The sequence below is a fragment of the Myotis myotis genome, unplaced genomic scaffold (genome assembly GCF_014108235.1).
Source record: "Myotis myotis isolate mMyoMyo1 unplaced genomic scaffold, mMyoMyo1.p scaffold_m19_p_3, whole genome shotgun sequence".
Taxonomy (NCBI): Eukaryota; Metazoa; Chordata; class Mammalia; order Chiroptera; family Vespertilionidae; genus Myotis; species Myotis myotis.
In genome coordinates this window covers 61,603,320-61,623,340 of record NW_023416335.1, presented here as the reverse complement: position 1 = coordinate 61,623,340, position 20,021 = coordinate 61,603,320, and the positions used below count along the sequence as shown (strand labels likewise).

General features: G+C 33.9%; 1 protein-coding gene across 1 annotated transcript in view; it reads right to left on the bottom strand.

Moving 5' to 3' along the window:
* The window catches only part of DACH1 (dachshund family transcription factor 1), a 445,250-nt gene that overhangs the window by 140,884 nt on the left and 284,345 nt on the right, over positions 1-20,021 (bottom strand). Inside the window, exon 4 of the mRNA XM_036299959.1 lies at positions 7,489-7,661. Coding sequence (XP_036155852.1) covers positions 7,489-7,661 — 173 coding nt within the window. The remainder of the gene's footprint in view (positions 1-7,488; positions 7,662-20,021) is intronic.

The window sequence follows — 20,021 nt, the reverse complement described above, 5'->3', positions numbered from 1 at the left end:
TTATAAAAACTATAGTGGAACTCCTTTATAGTCTATATTAAGGTATTAAAAAGCTATCCTATATATAGATAACTATATACATGACCAGAGATATTCTATAAATAATCTAACCTTGATATCTGGAAATTCTAATAAAGGGGACAACTAAAACTAATACAAAGTAATATTAAATATAAACTGTAATTGAAAAAAGCTAAAAAATGTAAAAAGAATATAAAATAAAAAAACGAGAAGACATAAGTTTCTCTATTCTTTAAAATGAATTTCTAATATATCTAGCTCAACACTTGGATTGTATGGAAACACATGGCATGTATTCAAGAAAGAACATTGCTACACTTATAAAAACACAATTTTCTAATCCTGGCTGGATGGCTCAGTTGGTTGTAGTGTTGTCCCATACACCAAAAGGCTGTGGGTTTGATTCCCAGTCAGGGCACATACCTAGGTTGTGGGTTTGATCCTCACTCAGGAATACACTAGAGGCCACCAATCAAAGTGTCTCACATCAATGTTTCTTTCCCTTTCTCTCTCTCTCGTCCTCTCTCTAAACATATCCTCAGGTGAGGATTAAAAAAGTAAATGAAATAAAATAAAAAAAAGTAAAAATAAATTACATTTTCTAAATTAATTCTCCCATTTTCTTCAATAGGTCACCCACAGCAATGTTTATTTATAAATCCATTTTAATATTTATCTTAATGATTACATAAGTGATCATAATTGCAGTGTTCCAGGTTTGGCTGAATACACATAAAGTGCAATCTTGAAATAAATCTATCCCTTTAAAATAATCTTGCAAGTCTGAGTTTCCTGTCATAATAGATTTCATAGTAGTGCTAATGGAAAACATGAGAAACTTATTTTTTTCTTAAGTATTTAACTCATAAAATACTTAAATATTTAATGCATAACACTCTAGAAACAATGTTTACACCATTAAAAACAATTACATATTTTTATTTTTCCACATAATATAAAAGCATTTCATTAGTTAATATATTTCATTGTCAAAGTTTATTCTGATAGTTCTTTTCACTTATGAACTATTCACTCACACATTTACACAAACAAAATACTCTAAAGATCATAATAATTAAAAAAATAAACTAGATTGAAATGTTAATGTAAAATACACCGTAAAAGCATAATTTTAGGCTTAGAGAATATAGGTGAAATTGTAATATTTAATTTAGCTTTAGCTTATTTTTCCTTTATATTTTTTTTGTCTATGAACAAAGGATACAAGGACAATACTTAATACTTTTGTTGTAAGAAAATATTTTAATTTATGCAAATTTTATTATTTAAAAGCTTAAGTATTCAATTGAAACTTTCTATAAATCGAGATACAACATATTCAGTCATTTCACTTAATGTATAATTTCAATCTTTAGAACATGATGTATGTTCTTTGAAGAATTTCATTAAAGTAAAATCCATTCAGCAAGTATAATTTTAATACATTGTTGTACAATAAATTAATTTATTTCAACAGCTTAATTCTTTTATCATATTTATATGCTTTCCTTTCCAGAGTTTGCTATGAGATGGAGAATAAGGGAGACATTAAAGAATTGCTTAGGAGAGAATCTCAAAATGATTACTAAAACAAAATAGATAATGAGTTTTATTCAGACATGAGAAAGAAGCAGTTCAATGTCTATAGGGAAACTACGTAAACTGGTAATGTCATTTCATTTGTGTAATAACCTTTAACCTCCAAGATGGGACTGAAGTAGGACAAAGAGGAAGAATATTTAATTTAATACTTCAACACACTGTTTTATAGTCTTGCATCATAAATCCACCAATCAATAAAGCACAATCTTTTGCAGTCTTCCATCTTTATAAAACTAGCCACAATAATAAATGAAAATTTAAGAGGAATACTCTCTCACTGTAAGAAAAAAAGGTCATACTAATAAACTAATAATGCTAACAGAATAACAATAAAGGAAAAGCTGCATTTATTGCCTCTGGGTAGAATAAGAAGTATTGGTCTCTAGGATAATTCAGAATCAAAGGTTGAATTCAAAAAGAGGTATTATAAAATAAAAAAATATAAAATGTTCAGTATTATATTCATGTGATTAATTAAACATTTTAAAAATTGCATTGTCTAGTTGCCTCCTCTACACCACAAAATGCATTATATTTTATCAACTTAAAATATTTTCTTAGGGTAAGTCTAAACACAGCTCATTTCCCTAATAAAGGATTTTTTTCATTTAGCTTTACTTTATTTTCATTTTCATCTATCCATTAAAGATTCTATCACATGCTATTGATGTGGGGAGAAGATATTTCTGTCATTAAATGTTCTCTTGATATAACTTTTAACTTACAAAATTGAAGTTTACCGGTACTTTGTATAACCTAAACTCCTGAACTTTAACACAACTCAGACTTAGGTCAAAAAATATTGACTGGACACGTAATATGCTTCAGTGTCCTAGGTTCTGCTTATGTATAAGTAAACAAAACTGAGAAAAGTCCTATCTCCCATGCAGCATGTATCATAAACTAGTATACACACTGATTAAGTGTGACATCCTAATCCCTTGTTCTGGAAAAAATAAACAGAGAAGACAAATGGTAGAATTGGGATTCCAGATTTAGGAAAATGTTAAAAGACTTTTAGGAGACATAGTGAATGATGTTAATATACTTGCATCTGGTACAGGCTCAAGTAACCACCATTGAAACCCTATGACTCAAAGCTCTAAACTGATGCTTCAAGAGATATTTACATAGCCCTTTGTATTTGTTTTGATGATGACACTCAAGAAATACTCAGTTTTGCTCGATGTAAAAATGGTAGGACCCATAAGTATAATCATAACCAACTTAATTTTATTCTACTATCTCTTCAAACTTATTCAATGGTGGTAAGAAACAATATTTTCCACAGGCCACCTCATACTTTCTAAGATTACTATTTGGTAATATAATAAGTATAGTTACTTTATCCAGTAACATACAGTTTTGACTCAAATTATAATTCATATCTATGTAATAATAAACACTAGCATCTTAATTAAAACATAAGACATTTTCCTTTACAACACTGAAAGAAGGGAGCATACAGGGAGGAAAGCTAGGAGGACAAGGTAAGTTCTGACTTGGCCAATGATGCCAATATTTGGCATCACTCTTTCTGGGCAAAGCTAATGTTTGAAGCCAACTTTTTATCTAGTTAAGTCACTGTGCATGTTCTTAGATGCTATCACCAATAAATCAAATTGGAGTCTAAGTTCCTCTGCCCCTGAATTTCTGCATAGTTATAACTGGATGCTTGATTCAGGTGGATTTGGGGGCAAGGCTATTTAATGATGGTGTTTCCATCAGAAGCACATCATGTCTGCTTAATCGTATTTTATGATGCCAGCCACCACCGATGATCATGGGCTAGACTCACCACTTCATTAGGAGTTGAAATTTGGTTATACTCTTAATATATCATTCTTTACTCATTTATTTGTTAGAAGATATATACGAATAGAAATTTCCCTAGAAAATTATTTGGTTACCCTGAGGTACAGCTTATATGGGAAATGCTTGACTCCACCACCCCTCTATGTAAACCTTTATCTTTCCTTTAAAAGAATCAATTCCCTACAATTCTCCAAAGGTGAACAATGAGCTTACATTTTAGTATTGCTACAAGCTCATGGATTTAAATGTATGAGATCTGTTTGAATACAGAGATGTATGGTATCCTTAGTGGTGGTTGTGTTTTAATAACCTCTTTTCCTTGCTATTGTCCCTTTTCCATCCTATCTAATAAAAGACAAAAAGGGTAATTGACTGTACCTTCGCTACGCTTCCCATTGGCTAATCAGGGTGATATGCTAATTAACCATCAACAAAGATGGCGGCCAGCAGCCACACAGCTGAAGCGAGCAGGAGGCTTGCTTGCTCCAGTGATGAAGGAAGCCAAGGTTCCCTGCCTGCCGCGGCCCAACAAAGTTTCAATTATAGAAGGTAAATACATCCCAGAATAAAAAAAAAAAAAGAAAAAAAGGAGAGGCTAGGAACTTCAGTCGCCAGCCAGCCTGAAAATGGCCCTCAGCCCTTCACCCAGACTGACCAGGCACCCCAGTGGGGACCCTCACCCTAAAGGGGGTGCGGCCAGTCTGAAAACAGCCATCAGCCCCTCACCCAGGCTGGCCAGGCACCCAAGCAGGACCCCCACCTTGATCCAGGACAGCCTTCAGGGCAAACCAGCTGGCCCCCACCCGTGCACCAGGTCTCTATCCTATATAGTAAAAGGGTAATATGCAAACTGACCCTAACAGCAGAAAGACTGGGAATGACTGATCACTATGACACACATTGACCACCAGGGGGCAGACGCTCAATGAAGGAGCTGCCCTCTGGTGGTCAGTGCGCTCCCACATGGGGGAGCTCTGCTCAGCCACAAGCCAGGCTGATGGATGCCAGTACAGTGGTGGTGGTTGGAGCCTCTCCTGCCTCCTCAGCAGCGCAAAGGATGTCCGACTGCAGCATAGGTCTGTTCCCCGCTGGTGAGTGGACATCTTCCGAGGGCTGCTGGGCTGCCAGAGGGATGTCTGATTGCCAGCTTAGGCCCAATCCCCCAGGGAGCAGGCCTAAGCCAGCAGGTGGTCATCCCCCGAGGGGTCCCAGACTGCGAGAGGGCAAGGCCGGGCTGAGGGACACGCCTCCCAAGTGCACAAATTTTTTTTCACCAGGCCTCTAGTATTTAATACTAATACTTAAACATTAAAAGAAAACACATTAACTGTTTTTCTAAATCCAAGTATAAATTATATGAAATCTATTTTCATGAGAGAAACATTTATGTCTAAAAGTAATGCATATATCTAGAGTTATTTATGGTTTCCCCAAAATAAACTCTTCTGTATCTAAGAAAAACATGAGACATGTGACATTGCTCTAATATTTTAATCTACTTGGGAAATCAGGTCACTCTGGTTCTAGCTTTTATAATCGTCAAACATTTTAAACTTCATGCACGTAAAGCCTTATTTACTAATATAGCATCTTAAGGACCTGTTTTGAAGGAAAGTATTAGAGAATGAAAAATTTATTCTTTGTATAGTTTACTGTTTTTTTTCAAGGTTTAATTCTTTAAAAGAGATTGGCATAAAGTGTTTATGTTTCTCTCACACATAATACTAGCTAGCGCGCTTGCGCACACACACACACACCCACGCATACACACACACCCCAGGTCAGCAAAGAAAATTGACAAATTTAAATCACATTTCCTATTCTTAGAAAACCATATAATTGGTGTAAATATATCTTTATTCAATATTGTAGAATAAGAAATATTCCTCCAGAATCCATGTTTTAAACCCCTAAAATATACTGTCTTCTTTTCAATTTTCAATTTTTTTCAACAAGAACATTTTTTTAAGTCCTTTTGATATCATTGTGAATTTATTAAATAAAAAGTGAAAAAAATATTGATTCAATCTGGGGGATTTGGGGTTACTTGATGAATTATACCCAAAGAGAATCAATTAGTAGAACATTTCAACCTATTAAGAATTCTCTAATGACAAGAAGAATTGATTTCTGGATTTATACTGTTTATTTTCCTCAGTGATTTAAGGCAATACAAGTAATACATCCTTTTATAATGTGGAAATGATACAAAGATCATATAAATAGATAATATGAATATTTAGAGATTTAATATTTAAAAGTATCTAATAAACCTAAATCAGTGGACTGGAAAAGAAACAAAATGAATAAGTGAAAATTCTTAATACAAGTAAAAGATGTAGAATTGGCCTAGAATTTCATGTCAGAAAGTCACGAAATGTACGGAGTCACAAATTCAACTAGCAAACCAGTTTTATGAATTATGATTACATTTATTACATTTATATGCTCTTATCCAAATTGAGGTTTATGCCAGTACTGGTGTCTCTCTACTGTCCAGTTCACTTCTAGAATTTCAACAGTGTTATATGGGAAGGGTTGGGGAGGAAGTGGGTAATTTTTTTTTTTAATATATTTTAAATATATTTTTAAATATATTTTTTAAAATATATTTTTAAATATATTTTATTGATTTTTTACAGAGAGGAAGGGAGCGAGATAGAGAGTCAGAAACATTGATGAGAGAGAAACATCAATCAGCTGCCTCCTGCACATCTACTGGGGATGTGCCCGCAACCCCGGTACATGCCCTTGACCGGAATCGAACCCAGGACCCCTCAGTCCGCAGGCCGATGCTCTATCCACTGAGCCAAACCGGTTTCGGCGGTAATTTTTTTTAATGGTCAACCAAAATGCTTGATGAGAACTGGTCAGAAAAAACAGAATATTTGGTCTGGAGGAAAGAAACACTATAGATGGCCTACTATACAGTGAGATGATTAGAACACAGAAGAATTCATAGATATTTTCCTTTCCAAGAAAATATAACAAAGTTAAGGTAGAAACTATGGAGATGACAATTTTAATTTGATTCAGGAATACCCCCCTCAGTCTTACATTTGCTAAAGGTATAAGAGGTTTTCTACAAAGGCTCAGATATATAAAAATGGATAAGGGGGAAACAGGAATTATTTATCCACCATGGGGGAAGCTCAATTATATAACATCTAATATTCCAAGCTTATGTCTTCATGTTCCATGAATGTTAAGTAGTAAAGATATGTGGGTCTCACTAATACATAATAGACTAATACAGAGCTTATAATAATTTAATATATTCTTATAGATAGTGACTATTAGCTGTTTAAATTAGAATTAATATTTTCTAAATAGTATATGTTCATTTCCTTCTTAGAATTATTTCACAAAAATATTTCCTGTAGTCCAAGACAATCAGCCAGAGGAAGTTTAAATTTAATATTTGGTAAACTTCATATTGAAAGCAAATAACAATGTTATGGAGGTACTGTGTTCATCTAAATAATTGTCTTTTGTTCAATGCTTTCAGTTTCTTTTTTATTTCCAATGCCAAATCCTATGGCTGGATAGTGTTTGGGAGATGAATTTAAGCTGCCACAACCTATGACTCACATGGGTTTGAGTTCACCAGAGCTCTAATGCAAGGATCACAGCTAGTAAGTGGCAGAACCATAATTTAATCCTCTGGTCTTCTGAAAACAAATCACTATTCTCCACATATTAAGATTCATAACACCATACACACAAACACACACATGCATGGATGCATGCATGCACACACATAACCAGACAGATAAGCACACACAAAATTTAAACATATCATTTAATGTCCTGTGTTTCTCTTTTAATAGATATAGTAGAGAACTTGAAATTAGCCTAGGTTGCCTAAATCTTGTACCCCTGGTTCTAATTACTACAAGTTTTGTTTTTTTTTTTCTTTTTCATAATCTATTCACTATCACTTAACTTTCTGAAGTTAGAATTACTTGTGGAATAGAAAAACAGATTAAGAGACAGTGGCTTAAGATGATGTTTGGTGTCAGCCAAAACAATCTTGTGAGAAACAATTACCTTAATAACAGATGTCTCCACTCTGGATGGGGGACTCTGAACTTGTGCTGCTGCCGCCATATTTGCAATGGTGCTGAGATGATTCATCTGGCTCATTGCCATGGTGACAGATGCTGGAGGTAGGCTGACAGGAATTAGAGGGTGGGGCATCATCATAAAAGGAAGTTCCAGTCCTATAAAAAATACACATATATCATCATTGCTCTGGTCAAATAAAACTATGAAACATGGCATATACCATTTATTAAAATGGTTAAAAACATAAATTGTTGAGAATTGAACCATTCAAAGATGTCCTAATAATGACAACCAAACAAGAAACATTGGCTCTCTTTGTATGCAACAAACCCCACTTGTCACTCAGGGAAATTAGGCTTACCGCTAACTAGTTTGATGCTATGTCTTACCATATCACCACTCTTCACGTGTGTGGTACAAATGGTCACTTCTTTCCCAAATTACTCTTCTGATCAGCCTAATTCTTGATTAAAATACTAGGGTTTCCTTTAACTTATCACAATTAGTTTTCTAATATAGTATGTTTCTATTATGTCCTATATATTCTTTTTCTTTTCAATTACCATTTTCAGTACTAAAAATGCCATCATATCCGTGGGCAGAAGGTGGCCCTGCTGAAGTGGGTGGAGAGGCTGACTACATGGAAGGCTATGCACCCTTGGCATGCGGGGGTGGGAAACAGAAGCCTGAGATCCCTGGGGTGGGGGTGGGGGTGGAGTACAGTGTTTCCTTATCCAAAGAACCATCCTTTCTGCCTGTGGGGAATGAATATAAATTACTTGGATACAATATTATTCCAAATCTTCTAATGACCAACTTGAAATGAGGTCTTAAAAAGAATATTCCATTTTGGAGATTGGCTAAGTGATTTCTTAGGAAATAAGCTAATTTCCCCTAAACCCTGTTTTCTTTCTGTTTTTCTGTTTCTTGGGTAATTTATCAATTAAAAAAAAATTCTACAGCAATTAGCCTATTTGCAGAGTCTAATCCTGTTCAACTAACCATCTTAATATAAAATGGGCTCTATTATATACCTAAAGAATTCATTACTTCCTTGAAATGAAGCACACTGATAGTTATAGAATGCAAAGGTATCCTTGTAAACAATATCCTAGTTTCCATTCAAAGTTAAAGTTCCTCACTTAATTCCACAGCAAATCCTAAACATGGAACCATTAAATGTCCAGCCTTGTTAGACATAGTGGAGAAAACTCAAAAGATTGTTTTAGGAAACAAAATAATGTCAAAGCAATAAATTAAATATATGTGAATTAATAGATACATCATTTATTTTCAACTTCAGAGAAATAAAAGTTTATGATTGTGCTAATATCAGTGCTAAAGTCAAAACACTACATTCAAGGGCTCACATTTCAGTATTGGTGGCCATGTCATTTAAATTTTGATGTCCCCAAATTAAATTATTTTAACACTAATTTATTGCTTAACTGAATCTGTCAAATATATGAACTACCCACTTAAAAATGTTTTGTAATATCCCTGTCAGCTTATGAGATTTCCTTTTTTTAAAAAAAGATACCATATTTTTATGTAATATGCTTAGAAACTGCAAAGTTGGTAAAGCTCCAATTTAAATGCTTTAGCTCTATTAAAAGCTTCGTTGTAAAATCTCCCCGACACAGTTTTTAATGAAGAATACTTAGTTACTGCCATGATTTTTTTCCATTTACTTCATGAAGACAGTTAAGGTTCAATATAAATTCAAACTCATTAGCTCAATACTGTCTGGATCTTAGAGTAAATTGTTCAGAAGTGGATAATGAAAACTCAATTCAAATTCTTCAGCAATCAAACAAAGCAATTTTATTAAACAATGAAAAAAATCAATTAAATGCATATCTTTATTATCTTTATTATTTTATAAGAAACCATGACAGCTTTTGGCATAAAAATAAGTTTATAGCTTCATACAAAAATTACTCACATAAAATAATTCTTCCAGCTTACTCTTATACAGTGATGTAGATATTTACTTTTATATTCACAAATTTATGTATCCTTATTTCTCCACTCATGACTTATTTGATATTTATATCAAGGTCCTAGTCAAATGTGAAAAAACTATAAATATGTGAATTTTTCAAATAAATGATGTCAGGAGAATATTCAGTGACAAAACAGTTTAAACATTTCCACATTATATTGCCTTTATAAAAGTATATGGAAAATTTTTTCATTGCATGTTTACTTTTTATGTTATCAATTAATAGAAGAAATGGTGCATACTCACTGACTATTTGGATATAGAAACAATACTGCAATAGATGTTATTTGAATATGAGAACCACATTGGAAATATATAATTAATAGTTAATTTTCTCTAATGTTATATTTCATTTAAAATATCCAATAATAGAAGGATTGTATTTTTATAATAGATTGCTTATTTGAGGATAATTAATATATGGAATAGAGAATGATATTCATATCCATTATTTTAGATTCAGTTTAAGTTCTGTTTATAACTATTACCTACTGTTTTTCTGTTTACTTGAACTAATTTCTTTTTTTATTTGAATTCTAATTGCCAGTTAATAAATGGGAAAAGTCATTTTCTCAAATATATTTTAATTTCACTCTTATATCAATAGAAAAGCACTATAATTCTATTTATTCACACTATCAAAGTGGAAAACATTAAGCTAAAATTCTGATTAAATCATCTGGAAAGCCGGGTATAGGCAAAAATACTATCTTTTTTCACATTTATTTTGCATCATAGGACATCAGGCCCTTGTGTAAGGATAAATATTAATCATCTATATGTGAATTTTCCATAGCAAGTTTATAACACTAGATGGAATTTTCCCACTACATAAAATGCTGCTAGACATCTCTACCAATCATCATTTGTTAAACACACATGATGTTAGCTCATTTAGGTAATAAATAGAGCAAACAATTAAGAAACTAAGTCTGATGAAAAATATACAATATGTAACTAAGTCAGCTGTAAGTGATTTCTGTATTATTTATAACACCCATCTCCTCTATTAGCATGAATAAATAAGAATTAAAAGTAGGCCATTTCAGAAAAAGACATGCCCATAGTTATTAAACCTATAACTTCAAGTGCTTCATTTTAAGCCAATATACTTAGTGAGATCAGCCTATTATGCCTACATACAAACATACAGTATACATATATACCTTTAAGATTAAGATTTACTATTATGATCACATGAAAACTTGCAAGAGACGGAAGATTCAATATACAAGAAACATTTCAATATTTGGTAAGGGGAGTTAGAGAGAAACAGAAAATAACTGATTCATTTCTCCTCTTTGATTCTTGTAGAATCATGCTCTTTCTTGGACTTCACAGTGGAATAAAAAGACAAATTCGAGATAGCCCTCATATGTCCTCAAAAGGCATGTACTATAATAGGGTGTTGGAGCATGTAATAAAAAAATCCTCATAAAATATAATAAAAATATATAATGGTTTTGAGCCCAAGAAAATGGTCATCAGCTCATGAAAAGATTCAGAGACTGCATCCCCCTCTTTGATTATTTAATCTACAATTAGATTTTAGTGTTGAGGGGAGGGCACTAAAGGGATATCCTATATCTAGTTCTACAAACAGATGTGGAGGAGCACTGGAACAGTCTTAGCTAGGAACCTGCTTAAACAGATGTAGGCAGATGTGCACTGCTGATAGCAGAACATGACAGCCAGCTTCTATATGATGAAATTAAGGAGTGTAACCAGCAGCACCATGAGAGCAGCTACTAATGCTGTGGCATGATTTTTGGTGGGGTGATATTAACACATGTAGAGTCTTGAAGCAACCAGATATAAGTAGATATATGAATGCAAGAGAGAAAATTGCAATTAAGACCAACTACCAATTTGGTCTCTAGCTAAAAAGTACCAATTATGCATTTACATTAGCTGAAAAAATGTACTTACCCTGCCTAATTATACTGACATCATAACACAGTGATGGAGAACCTATGACACGCATGTCAGAGGTGACATGCGAACTCATTTTTGTTGTTGATTTTTCTTTGTTAAATGGCATTTAAATATATAAAATAAATATCCAAAATATAAGTCTTTGTTTTACTATGGCTGCAAATATCAAAAAATTTCTATATGTGACACGGCACCAGAGTTAAGTTAGGGTTTTTCAAAATGCTGACCCGCCGAGCTCAAAAGGTTCGCCATCATTGTCATAACAGCACAATTCACAATAGGTATGATTTGGAAACAGCGTAAGGGCCCATCAGCAGATGAGTGGATTAAAAAACTGTGGCACATCTACACAATGAAATACCATGCTGCTATAAAAAAAGAAGGAACTCCTACCATGTGCAACAGCATGGACGGAACTGCAGAGCATTATGCTAAGCGAAATAAGCCAGTCGGAGAAAGATAAATATCACATGATCTCACTCATTTGTGGAATATAATGAACAACATAAACTGATGAACAAAAACAGATCCAGAGACAGAGAAGCATCAAACAGACCATCAAACCTCAGAGGGAAGGCAAGGGAGGGTGGGGGGAGGGGTAGAGATCAACCAAAAGGCTTGTACGTATGCATATTAGCCTAACCAATGGACACAGACACAAGCGCGGGGGGCGGGGGTGAGGGCATGTGCTGGGGGGGGGGGGGCATGGGGAGAAAGTGAGATATATGTAATACCTTAATCAATAATAAAAAGAATGTATCAATAAGTACATGCTCAAATATACGGGACTTATGTCCAAAAAGTGATTTCATGGGCTTAGTTTTTTTTTCATGTAAAAGATGTGTGTTCCTCGGTGACTAACAAGGTGATTTTAAATTTAGTGTAACTGAATTCAAGCTGTAAGGACAAGTTGTATGGGAGATTCTCTCTCTCTTAAACCCACAGCACCCCAACATTAAAACATGGTTATAGGTTCTGAGAAAGCAAAAAACATGATACACTGTTTCTGTTGTTATTATTATTATTATTATTATTATTATTATTATTATTATCTCAGAGCATTTTCCTTGGCTCACCTCCAATTCATATTTTTTGTTGTATTTTATGATGCATAGTTTATGGTGGGACAGGTTGTAAAGACAGTAAAGCCGTCACTGCTGTAAGGGTAACCAGATACTGAACAGTCAGAACTGATGGGTTACAAGTATAAAATGGTGATAATTTCCCTCTGATTATCACCTTTTCTGTCACGTTCCCTCTTTTGCCTCTTAATAACCTTTGGCAGATTTTGAGTATTCTAGTTAACACTTATCTCTGCCTCACCATCCCCATCAACACGGGCCAGCACTACAGCCTTAGAGGGCTTGCTCAGCTCTGCATCTGTCCGCCTCCTCCGCTGCTTCTCCTGGGTAGTGACATAAAGGTCTCTGTCCAACTGGCTCCTGCTCAAGTCTTCCCTCTACGGTCACTTCCGTGGTGGGGCTTATGGGCCTCTGACGTGTCTAAATGCTAAGTATCTTCTATTAAGTAATGTCTGGTGCCTGGAGGGAGGCTTTCCAAGGGAACCTCCTAACTGTACAAGTCCCTTTAGCTTCCTGATCTTCCTAAACTGCCATTGTCCCTTGATACTAAGGCCTTCTCCTGCAGTGGGTCTGGTTGTCCTGATGATGTCCATTCTCCCTATCCTGACACATGTTCTCCATTCTTTATCACCCTGCTCCAATATGTACAAAAAACAAAGCATCAGTTCACATCAAAGCAGAAATTCCAATATGAAATGAAGTGGAGACATGTGTGATCCTTGAGTAATTCTCTTGGAAATCCCTTCCCTTTACTTGGTGGTGAAAAGAACCCCCCAAAAAGGGATCAGTAAGCCACAGCCCTCCCCAATAGTTGCTATATCTTCACTATAATTATTTCTTCAAATCCTCTCTCCCTGCATTCTTCCCCCTTCCAAATGGTAGGAGGATGTCCGTGGAGTATAGAGTGATAGGCTAGTAATGCTGATTCAACTGCTATTAACAAGTACCAATTGTATTTTATTTTTTACTTTCTTTAAAATGAGGAGTACCTGGTACCTTTTGTTCTGGTGTGGGACCATAGCATAGTTAACAGAACCAACAACAGATATGGCTGTATTATAAATAAAATTTTAGTAACTGGTTCTTCTAAATAAACTGCTATAAAGGGAAAGAACGGTTGAAATGTCATTTTACAAGTAAATTGAAACTTCAAATTATTGAGACAAAATTTCAAAGACAAAAAGTTACCATGAATATAAAAATTAAGGAGTGATTAATTTGGAGATAATCATTATTGAAAGAAAGAGCACTTTATTTTTTTAAAACACAATTTTTAGGTACAAAAGAAAAATGAAACATGTTTTGGGTAAGGTATTAATACTGTTTCTCCTTAATGAAAAAACAACAACAACACAATTTGGGTATATGTATGAGTAGCATCAATTAAAATCCTAGCCCAAATGATTATCTTTATTACTGAGTTCTAAGTGTATCTAGTGAGGCTTAGATTTCAAAAGAGAAGCCAGTACAGTAGCACTTTATGAGACTTTTAGATAGGACGCGTGTAAAATAATCAAACACAAAATTAAGTGACCTGTAAAAAATAAATGTCTTTTAAACTACCATACATTAGAACAGCAAAAGTACGTTTAAGTATTATTATCCTTTATAGGTATGTTGACATGCAACTATTTGTTCAGATTTTCCCACAGGCTGACCCTGATAAAGGAGGCAAATCTCAAAGGGACTAACGGTCACACCACTGCTTAGTGAGTGACACTGATAGACTCTGACGGGAACCTGACATTGTCAAGATGCGTTTACAATGAAAATGATGGCAAGAGCAGCTGTTTACTCCACACCATTGGAGACCACTTAGAAGGATGTCAACGGCATTTTAACAATGGAAACAAGACCACTAAGTAAAAGTAAATACTAGTCACAGGTGCTACAGATGTTCAGCTGTTATTTCAGCGGTGGGAGGGAATAAACAAGTTACTATCTTTTAGAGGATTAACGTCACCCTAATGAAATGTCAGCAGTAATACTAGTACTTTGCATAAATAGGAGCAACAGCCTTCTCTTGAGTTACTGCAATGTAATCTTTAAAGCTGTTTCTGGAGGACGGTCTGAGCTCGGTTGATCCAGGGTAGCACACATAAACTCTGAAATCTGGCTCAATCTCATCACATGGCTTTATTTTAAAATGAGGGAAAAGTTATGTTTAAAGGTACAATTAATTAGGCGCAGAATTTAAAATATCCCAGTTTAAGTACTCTGTTTTAGCAAAAGAAAAAAAAAACACACAAACAAACAAAAAACCTCAAATGGCTCTTAATTGGTTTAGGTCAGTGGTCAGCAAACTGCGGCCCCTTGAGTGTGGCTCTTCCACAAAATACCACGTGCGGGCAAGCAAATACAATGCGATTGAAACTTCGTGGCCACATTCAAGGGGCCAAAGAGCTGCATGTGGCTCGCGAGCTGCAGTTTGACGACCACTGGTTTAGGTGATACCAGAGTCTCGTGCTAATTGGTATTAGGCTATTTCCAGAGTCTAAAGTTTATATATGCACACATATCATGTTTGATTTACAAATGCTGGGGAAAAACAGAACTGGTTGGATGTCATATATCCAATCCTGCTTAGCTTATATTCTGTTATCAATTCATTTTTGTCTTTGAGAGAAAGAACAAGATTGTCATGAGTTCCAATAAATATGAGTCATTTAGGAAAACATGTTGTTTACTCCGAAATAATTAGACATATTTGTTTGGCTACCTATCATTAACTAAACCATACTCTCTGTTACCCGAGTGTTAAATATTTAATTAGGAATTTCAAACTCTTGTCATACAAGGGCCTTTTTTTATTTTACTTGTGAATATAAAGATATTTTGATATATTTTGTTTTATACATAATGCTAATAACACAGTACTAGAGCTATTAGTGTCTGGGACTCATCCGAACCATCATAATAGTTAAATATCTTCACCAAGTTGAAATACTTCTATTGCCTTACATACTCCTCCATGTTGTTGAGAGTAATGTAAGTTAACATGATGCACAAAATGACACCAAAATATTGGAAATAAGAACTAATTATTTTTTTTAATTTTGCTTGAATATTCTTTACCATGGCTTATGACTGCTGAACTAGAAAAAATAAGAAACAAAATCAGAGCTGAAGTTCAAGTCACTAATGTCAGATGGAATACATAAAGGATCCTTCAAGAACAGGGAGATATTACTAAAAATATTTATCCTAAGAATCTTTGAAGAATCATGGAAAACCAAAACAGCATTAGGAAACTTAAGATAGACAATGGCTTCCATTTTAAATGGCCTTGATTTTGAACTCATAAATATTATTTGATGGAGTTAATATATACAGAATGAAATGCTTTATGTATTTTCTTTATGTCATATCAAATCCCAGACAGTTTTGATGCAACTTAAAGTAAAAAGAAGGACCATTATTACAAAGATAAAAGGTTAAATACTTTATGTGGAGGAGATAGAGATAATTATATCGGAAAACACTTGGCTTTTTGATGCTGCTGTTTGCTTTGAACTCATTAGCACCATGCTCAGAGTGTGAATCAGGTAAAACAGATCCTCAAAACAAAACATAGCAAAACAAATGACAGACTTAAACTGGGAAATAGCTGCATAGGACTCGGTATAAAGAAAGAAATAGTAGCCAGCCGAATTTGTTTCTACTAAATGTTGGCGTGTTTTGTTGATATGGACTATAAAATCATTGTAAACAAGAGCCAAATGTTTCTATTCAGTTGAAATGATGACATTCAAACAGATTGGTTAAATTCCACAGCTAAAGTATACTGCTATTATTGACAGGGTAGAAATACCAATACTAGAAACATATTTAAGCTTTCTAACCTAAAATATATTTATAAAATCCTCCCAAATAAAGTAATTTGGTATAATGCATCTATGTTAACTTAACTGCATCTTTTAACCTTTTTCATTGCCAATGTCAATAAATTTCTACCTTTTTCCACTTTAACTCATCAAATTATTTTTCCATTAGGCAAACAAATGAACTGGAAATTCTCCTCTCTAAAGATAATGTCATTTCCCTATAGTTTTAGAATTAGATTAAATAAAAGTTCAAGCTAATATACTTTCTATACTGTTAGTACAGTAATAAATGTCCTGATATATAATATTAACAATTTTATGTTCATATGTAATTGTTGCTCATGGTTAGCTGAAATCAGTTTTAACTTCTACTGTTTTAGACAACATTTTTAGTTTTAAATTACTTACATTGAATTGAAAAATCTTCTCACTTGAGCCAAAATTGCTATGTAATTTCCTGAAAAGTATAAAATACATGACATACTCATGGGAGTTATTTTAGTATTTCTCATATGTATGGATCTAGTGTTAAATTGTCTTCTCCCCAATCCTTGTTAGCCTCAACAAATGACATCACTAGCTAGCTATATAAGTTAGAAACTTTGGAATCATCTTTATCTCCTCTCTCTCTGTGTGACATCCGTGTCCAATTCCTTTTTATGTCCTGTTGATTTTATCTATGTAATCTATCTCTACACTGTTTCTATATCTGCTGCTGTAATCAGGTCCAAGAAACATCATTACTTTTGAGTACAAATCTTACACGGTTTCTCTCCTGCTTAGAGGACTTCAATTGTTTCCCATTGCTATTAAGGGAAAGGCCCAACATTTCTTGTCTTGATGTAAGCATCACGTGGCCAGGCTTATGTGCCTTCTGCTCCCATTGCATCCATAGCATTTAACAAATTAGGACTAACTCTCAGTCAGTTCTTGAACTGAGAGCTGCAAACCCAGACCGATTCTTACATTCACACGTAGTACATTTCAAACATGAACATCTATAAGCTTTGTTCTTCAGTAGTTTATAGTGTGAAAGAAAGACACAAAGATATAGCATAGATGCACACAAATGCACACGATTTTATCAGATAGGATGAAAAATAGAGAAGTAGGATAATAAGAAATATGTTTGATATTTTGGAAATAAACTTGGTAGAACTTAGTGATCATTTGGAAACAAAGATAAAGAGAAAAAGGTGCCAATGATACATTTGATAAGGGGTTAATTTCCAAACTGTATAAGGAACTCATACAATTTAACAAAAGGAAGACAAACAATCCAATTTAAAAATGGGCAAAGGATCTAGATAAACACTTCTCCAAAGTGGACATACAAAAGGCCAAGAGAGATATGAAAAAATGCTCAAAGTCACTAATCATCTGAGAGATGCAACAACAATAAGGTATCACCTCACACCTGTCAGAATGGGTATCATCAACAAATCACCAAACAAGTGCTGGTGAGGACGTGGAGAAAAGGGAACCCTCGTGCACTGCTAGTGGGAATGCAGCTGGTACAGCCACTGTGGAAAAATATTGAGTTTCCTTAAAAAAAAAATTAAACATGGAACTGCTATTTGTCCCAGTAATCCGACTTCTAGGAATATATCCTAAGAAACCTGAAACACTAATAAGAAAGAATATATGCACCCCTATGTTCATAGCAGCACAATAGCTAAGATTTGGAAACAGTCCAAATGCCCATCAGCATATGAGTGGATTAAAAAAAACACACACACACAAACAAAAACAACAACAACAACAAAACTGTGGTACATTTACACAATGGAATACTACACAGTAGTAAGAAAGAATGATTTTGATATTGGAATTCTGAAACCACAATCCAAGCTTTAAATCACCTGTCTGAGGAAGATCAGTTTTACTTATAAATAAAATCAGTCCAACTTTGGACTTGTTGCTTATGAGCTATTCCAGGAATAGTCAAAGAAAGACTGACAAATACGAAGTTAGAAATATGGGACTGATATTTGGGAGAAAAGCTGATACCACTGAGGAAGATTTGGATATCTTTGACTTATAAGTGTGATATTAAGCCATCATACTTGAAGAGGGCATAAAATGTACAAAGCTAATTCTATTAAATTCGTATTTCAATGTAAGGTACAGAGTAAGTTCTAAGTAAGCCAGGCTGAATGATTTTTTAAAAATGAAGAAGGCTGAGAAACTGAGCTGGCATAAACAAATATTGTTACATGACTTCTATAATAAATTCTTAGCACAAAAGTATATCAATGAGTTTGTATAATATTCAAGCCTCTTGACTTCTAATCTATAATATCTTTTTCATAAGATAATCAGCATGAAGACCTGACAGATATTGGGCTCTCAATACTGAATGAATGATTGAAGAACATTATGATTGGATTTAAAACCTCAACAATACAACTACTATTTATAGTAGGTAGATAGTCTAAACAGAGAAAAAAGGACACAACTAAGCATAGTTTGAAAAGATGCTGTAAGTACAACTTGCAATATGACAAGAAATTGTAGTGTTCAGTAATTACAAGATCCTCCTTAAGAACGTTATGGAGAGAGGCGGCTTTGAATCTAGAGACTACATCACAAAGAACTCAGCACCTTTGAAGAACCATTGAAATAATATTATATTAGAGTGGTAGATTACGTGCAGATGGCTGGCCTGTTGAAAGCTACTGTTTATTTGAAACCAAATCGTTCTTTCCATAGCTTCTATTATGTGTAGTGAAAACGTACTATTCAAAGGACTTTTCATCAGTTTTTCATCGGCAGACATGGCGGGAGATTTTCAAGGTCAAAATGACCACTAAAATTTCAGTTGCTGGCAATGAAGAAAAATACTTAGGAAGATTACCAGTAATATGTATAATGTTATTTCTACATTTTAACTCCAATTTGGGAGTTAAATATAAGCACTCTCTTTTATCCCAAGAATGATTAGATACAATGTGTTGTTTTAGATTGGTATGGCAATGTGAATTAGAATAAGAAAAATGGCTACAAAGTATGTTTTAAAGTGAGAATTATTTTTTTTAACGATATCAACACCCTTAGGCCAATATAAAGTAAAATTTAAACATTATTATTCATTTTTTCTTTTAAAAATCATCTAGGGTAATTATTATAGCCGTAATGTGACCGATGAGGACTGCAAGGGAGAATGCAACCAATCTAAGGGCACACAATGATTCATTGTCAGAATGAAATACTAAACACACATTTTATGTTCATTGAAAAAACACAGGATAGTATTAGAGAAATCAATCATACTCAGAAGTTTTATTCAACAATTTTTCCAACATCAATGTTAAAGAGTGACATGCTTTTCTAAAAAAAAAAATGATTTTTGTAAAGTCTCAAATAGTGCTTAAAAGTAGGATTTCTTGAGGCTTGAACTTATGAAAGTAACATCTTTCCAAATTATCTTTTTCCAAAATAAAGCTATTACATTTGAAATATTTTCAGTGTAAAAAGAACTCTACTTATTAAAAATAATTATCTTTAGGAAGGAGCCCTTGATTATTTAACAGTAATTCCCCATCACATTGTAAACAAAACTCTTTGTAATAAAAATATTTATTATGACCTGCTATTTTCTCTTTTGATCACAAAATCTGTCTTGAATAATTTCAATATATCCTCCAATACTAAAGTATAACATCATTT